At 34.1% G+C, this 7,336-nt stretch overlaps 1 protein-coding gene across 1 annotated transcript; it reads left to right on the top strand.

Moving 5' to 3' along the window:
* Positions 1-6,059: 6,059 nt before the first annotated feature.
* LOC122023060 (beta-glucosidase 32-like) lies at positions 6,060-6,929 on the top strand. The gene is made up of 5 exons (XM_042581156.1): positions 6,060-6,080; positions 6,166-6,241; positions 6,324-6,395; positions 6,468-6,555; positions 6,629-6,929. The coding sequence occupies exons 1-5, from the start codon at positions 6,060-6,062 to the stop codon at positions 6,927-6,929; spliced, it is 558 nt and encodes a 185-aa protein (XP_042437090.1).
* Positions 6,930-7,336: the final 407 nt, after the last annotated feature.

Raw genomic sequence — 7,336 nt, 5'->3', positions numbered from 1 at the left:
CTTTATCCACATCATAATAGCTTGCAACATCTCAGGTTGATAAAACTTATCTATTTCTGGAGCTTGGAATAATTCCGGGCGCCCAGACCGTCTTCAACAAGGACGCGTCAAGGAGGTGCCCTGGGCTTCCTTGGGTGGTCCAGGCGCTTGGACAATCAAGTCCTTGTTGACTATCCCATTTCTCCTTGTTTCGCTGAGGTGATTTGGCTATCCAGAATAGGGCGCACCTGAACCTATTTTTCGGCCTTCTCCTCGAGCAAGCTTTCGCTCCAGCTTCTCATCCCTTAGAAATGCCACGCACTTCCTTCTCATCCACTAGCGTACTCTTCATAGTACCTCGTCCCTCGGATGCATCGATCTTGTCAACACTTTCCCATGTCGTCCTTCTCACTAGTTGCGTCTTTTGCTCAACTTTCTGTGCCCCTAAGTTACTACACACTTATACACAAGGATCAAAATACAACAGGACCTAACTTGATTTGGTTGATCACATCAAAACTACCACAGGGTATTTATAATCTCTTCTTTTTTTTATGTGAGCAACTCAAATTAGGTTAACACAAAATAAAATAATAGTAAAATAACAGGAACAATTTATAATTAATAACATGTAATGCAAAAATAATATGTACGCTCTGTTTAGACTTAATCTCTAATTATCCCCATTTGATCACATTATAAATAGGAAAATTTTTTGAAAATAACTCTGAAATGAATTTGGAATAGTCTCTATGGGAAAAATTTACTAACAATCAGAAAAATTATGAAATTTAAATTTTAAAAATTTGAACTTTTGAGATTTATAAGGTAGTTTTGGATAAAAAATTTTAAAATTATTTTTAATTGTTAAGAAAATCTTAAATTTTTTATTATAATTAAACAGATATATCCAAAGGTGTGATAAAATTTGCATGAAAGAGTAAAACTAATTTTAGCAATAATAATTTCTTTTCTATAGAAAGATTAATTTCTTTAAAAATTACTTAAAAACCGTTTCTAAGCTTAAAAAATCTTGAAATATTTTCTAAAAATGTAATAGAGAAAGTATATTTGTAGTATATATAAAATTTCAAAAATTAACATTCAAGAATTTTTATTATTAAATATTATTATTTTAACAAAACATTCACAAAAAATTGAATAACTGTAAAAAAATTTTGAAAATATTTTCTTTGATAGATAACAAGATATTGTATCATAGAAAAATAAAATTTTGAAAAATAACTCTAGAAATAATTTTAAATTGAAAATTCCAATTTTTTTTAAATAGATTCATAAAAAATAATAGACCTGTCAAAAAATTTTGAAATTTATTTCTACAGAGAAGAAATGAAATAATATTTCTAGGAAAAATTAATATATAATTAATTTTGAATAAAAATTACATGAGAAAATTTATTTGAAAACATTTGGCAATTTTAAGCAAGAAAAATATTAAATTAAAAAAAAAAAACATGCATAACGATTTTTAATCGAAACATGATTTTGGAACTTAATTAGGTTCCTACCTACTGAATGAATTAGAAATTTTTTTGAAACATATTTTGGTGATAATTTTTTAATTTGTCCCTTATTATATCTAAAATGTTAATTAAGTCCTTGATAATTTCTAAAAGTAGTAAAATTCGAACATGTAGAATTCTTGAAATTTTCTATTTGTTTTTCTAGTTTTTCATTTTCTATTTTTATTTTGTCGAAAACTTCTAGTCAACAAGATTTTTCTAAAGTTCCTTTTAGCTCTTGGTTTTCTTTTAATAATTTTTTATTCTTATTTTCTAATTAATAGGAATTTTTTGATAACATTTTAATAAATTTATATAACTGGTCAGGAGGTAGAGAGATCATACCTGATTTACCTTGTCGATCTCATTATCTGAAGCTCCCCTGCAGTGATTCTTCAATTTGACATTACTCCCCCTCATCGATGCTCTTGATACTCATTTTGGATGAGCTTGCTTGATAATCTTCTTTGTTACTTGCCATCAGTGCAAGTCCAGCGTGGGCTTCAATCTCCGACACTGATGATGACATTTCATACCACATCGCCTTTAAGTTTTTGTGCTTTGTCTGGGTCAGTCTTTGGTCCTTATTCTTGTTCTTCAGTTTTGGGTAGTTGTCTTTGACATGCACTTCTTCATTCTATGATAGCATCTCACATTCCTTTTTCTTCTTTTGGTCTGCACTTGATTGAATTTATTAGATTTAGAATTTTTTAAAACTTCCTTACCATAAATGCCATTTTTTCATCGTCGAGGGATATTTAAGAATCTGGTTCGTCCATTTTTGCCTTTAAGGTAATGTTCTTCTTTGGCTCCTTCTTTAGATCTCCACATCTAGACTCATGAATTTAAAAAGTGGGAAACATTTTTTGTAAATTACTTCTTGTTGGATCGAAAAGCGCTAGGGGGGGGGGTGAATAACGCCCGTGGCTTTCACTTATCGTTTCGGAAAATTAACGAGTAAATGTAGCGGAAATATAAAACAAATACAGAAAGACACCAAGTGTTTTTACTTGATTTTGAGCCTTGGGCAACTCCTACTCCAAGGCTCATGCTCGTTGAGTGTTTACTTTGGGCAACAACTATGAGCTTGCAAATATTACAAGAGATTATTACAATAATACTGTACTAAAAAACTATATCAACAAAAAGAAATTGAAACTTCACAGCTTCGGGTCATCGGGGTCTTGTTATAGCTCAACCGGATCATCTCGTTAGTAGTGCGCTGAAGAAAGATTGCTTTTTCGATGTTGTTCCAAGCTGCTGGTCGAGACTGGTTGATATAAGCTGTTGAGGGCGCCTTCAAGGCCCTTGAGTGCATCTCCATCACCGGCGGATTCACAGCGTGGATAAGATCCACAACTCTTGCAGCTTATCCTCTTGAGGGTGCCTTTAATGCCTTTGAGGGTACCTTAAAGGCTGTCTGAGACGCCCTCCAGCTCCTTTGGAGGGTGCCTCCAACTCCGCTGCGAAGACTCCTCGGCCCTTGCACCCGAGGCGCCTCCAAGCTCCATGGAGGGCGCCTCGGGTACTGTTCATCCGAGGCAAAACTTGCTCTTTTGTCCCTACAAGATATGTTAGTCCCAAAATAACAAGCATACACTGCAACACAAAGTTAGAACATAATAATAACATAAACATAGATGTCTGACAATCACTGGACTGTCCAGTTCTGATTTTGAATTTTCGTCCGAAAACCCTAGGTCGAACCGACGCCTACTGTTCCCTCAGCGGGGAACGCGTCATCACCTACTCCACCACTACAAGAAAAAAGCCTAACAACAACGGTTTTTTCACCGTTGTCGTAGCCCATTTTGAACTGTTGTTAAAGACCGTGTTGTTAAAAGGGGTGCCCAAAGACAACAGTTTTTAACCGTTGTCTTTGAAGGCAAAGACAACATTTTTACAACAGTGAAAAACTGTTGTCTTTTCCTTCAAAGACAATAGTTTTTCACCGTTGTCATTGAGCGTCTACCTTTAATAACAGGGTCTTCAACAACAGTTTTAAACTATCTACGACAATGGTGAAAAATCGTTGTCTTTTTTAGAAAAAAAAAATAAAAAAAATTAATACACAATTTTTCAATATTATAAATCATTCAAAATACTAAATTTCAAAATAAAATTTAATATAGAATTTTCTAACATTCAAAAATAATATCTATAACATTCTGAAGAAATTTCATAAGCAACCAACAAAATTTCATAAACAACCAACAAAATGATAACACTATTAAAACAAAGGTAGAACAATATAACACAAGATTTTCTACTTAGATGTAGGTGAAGAGGAGGGATTGCAGCTCCTAGTGCTCCTTAATTTGTTAAAGTCTCTTCATTTTTTTAGCTTGTCGGCATTCTTCCCAATACTCTTGAGGACACGTAAAAAGAGCAAAATGAAATTATGCAATCCTGTGCACAAGAACTATGTAATTCTAAGTGGTGGATCATGTCTGTCACAAGTTCGCCACTATTTTTTTTGACCATTATGCACAGATTGTAGACAAGCATGAAAATAAGCAGAACCATAAATATAAGCAAATAAAGGATACCTTTCAATCTTCTAAATCTTCTTTTCTGGTTGGCCCGTCTCCTTTTCCTCTCTTCTTTTGTTAACTCTGCCTCTTCTTTGATGTTTCCTTTTCCATGAAAAATCTCCTCAGGGGCAAGCATAGCCGCATCTGAGACGGCCAATGGAGCAACCTGCAAAACCATTATATTTCAGTGACTCGAAACTATTTTTTACCATAAACTAAAAGACAACTCCAAAAGATATTTTTACCTCTTCCATTGCTAGAGCAGGTACATTGACTTGTATAGACATGTCCTCAATAACCTACATCATAACTTATGGTCAATCAAGAAATAAATACTAAAAAAATTAAACACTTGATAAGCTTTATTGCTAACCGGCTTTGGAGCAAAATGGAAGTGAGACAGCGCATCCAACTTTAAGGAAATCTTTTTGAATAGCATTGTTGCATGCAGGCATAAAAGAAAAAGTGTATGAGAAAAGCTGAGAAGCTACACAAGCAGCAAGATGTTATCGTAGATCAATACAATAGATCTAGTGGATCTGTATTATTAACAAATTCAGATTGTAGATATCCCAATGTCAGTTTTTTTTGGCTATAAAGTAAAGTAATTATATGCATCAGTAAGAAAGACATCTATAGATAATATAATCTTCCATCAGGACTTCTGAGAAGTTTCCCAGGCAAACAAACAGAAAGGAGGGAAAACCCAAAGAGCTTGAGAGGTTTCAATATAATTTCTCAATAGTGAGAATACAACAGTTGTAAGGAGCTTAAAGAAAATGCGTCGATGAAGACTTATAAACTGACACCTAAGACATACAAATTCTCATTCTCATCAGCCATCAATCACTAAACTATGATTACTATCCTACCAGCAGCTGAAATTAGAAATTGAAAAAAATGCAGATAATTTTGGTAAAAATAGCTACTAATTGCCAGGGTTCAGTTTGAATTTTTATGGCAAAATTTACCACATAGGAATAGTAAATAAGTGGACAAGTAAAATACCTCAATCTTAAGTTTATCAGAAGCAGAAAGAAGAGCTGGAGCTAGACCCGTCTTCTGCGCATATTTTTCCTAAATTACAAAAAAAAAAGGAGAGAGAGAGAGAGAGAAGTGAGCATAGTCTATGTATCACGCATTAGCTGATTAATAAAAATGATTTGCATGAATGAAGCAGCGAACCTCATATATCTCGGCAAGACCCTTCTTACTCTTATTTTCATCCTGTTAAAAAGTCCATTATGACATTGTTCCCACTTAGAAGTGTTCAATTTATATATCTTAATGTTGCCAAATTTAGACAAAACAAGAAAATTACCATCTCTTTGGTCTCCTTAGGGGGTTTAGATGGCAAGATAGGTGCTCTTTCAACGTCATCAAAATGACCCTGGAAGCAATCATAAACTTGAATTAGATTATCTGATGATGGCACAAAAATAGTATCCACAATCCTGGAACTGACACTGATTGACTAGACTTAAACAGAATCTTTTATTATTAATTTAAAAATAAAGATGAACGCTAAGACTAGGTATGCACAATGACCGGTTAGCCAGATTGGATAGTTCATATGCTAAGAAAATTACCATCAACAGAGGATAAATACTTTTGTAAACGAAAGTCCAAGAATAAAAGGTTGTAAAGATAATTACTTAACACTTCTGTTAGATAAAAAAATAGAAATTAATTCCATAAGTTTGCCTAAACATAATGCTAGAGCACCGAGAAATGCACTTCCTAAATTTTGTTAAATTGTAAAATGAGTGATTTCAGCAAATAAACCTACTCCTGACAAACTATATGTATTATCACACATTTTCAGTAAAAATCTTACAACAACTAGCACATTTAATTGCTCCGCTTGCACTATTGTACAGTCACAAAGAACATTCTTCATCAGGCTGAAATCTAACTTTAGAATATCTTAATCATTTTAGTAAGGACTGAAGAGTGAAGAGCATTAGTTGATCATTAAAGACAAGTGATAACAATTTCATTCTGCTCTTTTTTATGAATAGTGATGCACATTGGTGGAAAACAAGTATCTAATTCTGCTCTTTTTTTTAGGCAATTATGCAATCCTGTGAACTGTAGGCATATAAAATTTTGATTTTTCTTGTTGGCAGGAAGATGTGAAGTTGATGCATGACATGGGCCTGGATGCCTACAGATTCTCTATCTCCTGGAGCAGAGTCATTCCTAGTCGGCATTCACCTTGCAATAATTTATTTTCCTGACCAAATAGTTTAAGCATTACATGATTCTAATTGGTGCCCTGTTGTAGATGGTAGAGGGCCAGTTAATCCAGAAGGGGTGCAGTATTATAATAACTTGATCAATGAACTCAAGAAATATGGTACAATTAGAATAGTGGTCATACCTTAACAATTTTCAGTCATAATTTTACCAAACTGTGTTTGGCCGGCAGGAATTGAACCTCATGTCACTCTTCTTCACTTTGACCTCCCCCAATCTTTGGAAGATGAATATTCTGGACTCTTGAGCCCAAAGATTGTGTACATTTCTACTACAACCCTTTCATTTGCATCTCCTCGAATAATGTCTAAGATAGTGTCCATTGTGATGCAGAGAGGACTTCACTGCTTATGCTGATGTGTGCTTTAGAGAGTTTGGGGATAGAGTGAAATACTGGATCACTGTCAATGAGCCAAACATTGAACCCATCCTTGGCCATGATCTGGGAATATTTCCACCAAATCACTGCTCTTCCTCCTTGACCTCTTCCCTTGGCCTCAATTGCAGCAAAGGGAATTCATCTGTTGAACCATATGTAGCTGGTCATAACCTTTTGCTTTCCCATGCATCAGCAGTCTCCCTATACGGAAAGAAATATCAGGTTTCAGCATTAGTTTCTCTTTTAATTGAATGATCTAAATGTTATTCAGGGTGTTATCTAAAATAGAGTGTTGTTCTTGTGCAAAAACCAAATCAAGGGGGATATATTGGAATTACCTTACTAGGGATCTAGTTTGAGCCAGCTACAAGATTACCATATGATATAGAAGCAGTTAATAGAGCACTCGATTTTCTAATAGGCTGGTGAGTAAAGCAAACAATACACTGAAATCTTTGTTTTTGTTCTGACTGGTGACATCAAAAAATTGTTTTCTCTAGTCTAAGATAATACTGATGCACAATAATGCCATTACTTCCAAAAAGACATCATTGTTTGGAGAAAAAGAACACTAATAAAATGGCAATTCATAAGAGTTAGGCAACTGATAAAACTTATAAACGTGTAATATAAAGTCAAGATTCAAGAATGTGAAAATGAGT

Source organism: Zingiber officinale, chromosome 9B, assembly GCF_018446385.1.
Source record: "Zingiber officinale cultivar Zhangliang chromosome 9B, Zo_v1.1, whole genome shotgun sequence".
Lineage (NCBI taxonomy): Eukaryota > Viridiplantae > Streptophyta > Magnoliopsida > Zingiberales > Zingiberaceae > Zingiber > Zingiber officinale.
This window is presented reverse-complemented; position numbering and strand designations above follow the sequence as displayed.

Coding starts and splice junctions, on each gene's coding strand:
- LOC122023060 (XM_042581156.1), top strand. CDS start 6,060: ATGCACATTGGTGGAAAACAA. Junction 6,396..6,467: donor CAATGAACTCAAGAAATATG/GTACAATTAGAA, acceptor TTTGGCCGGCAG/GAATTGAACCTCATGTCACT. Junction 6,556..6,628: donor CTCTTGAGCCCAAAGATTGT/GTACATTTCTAC, acceptor ATTGTGATGCAG/AGAGGACTTCACTGCTTATG.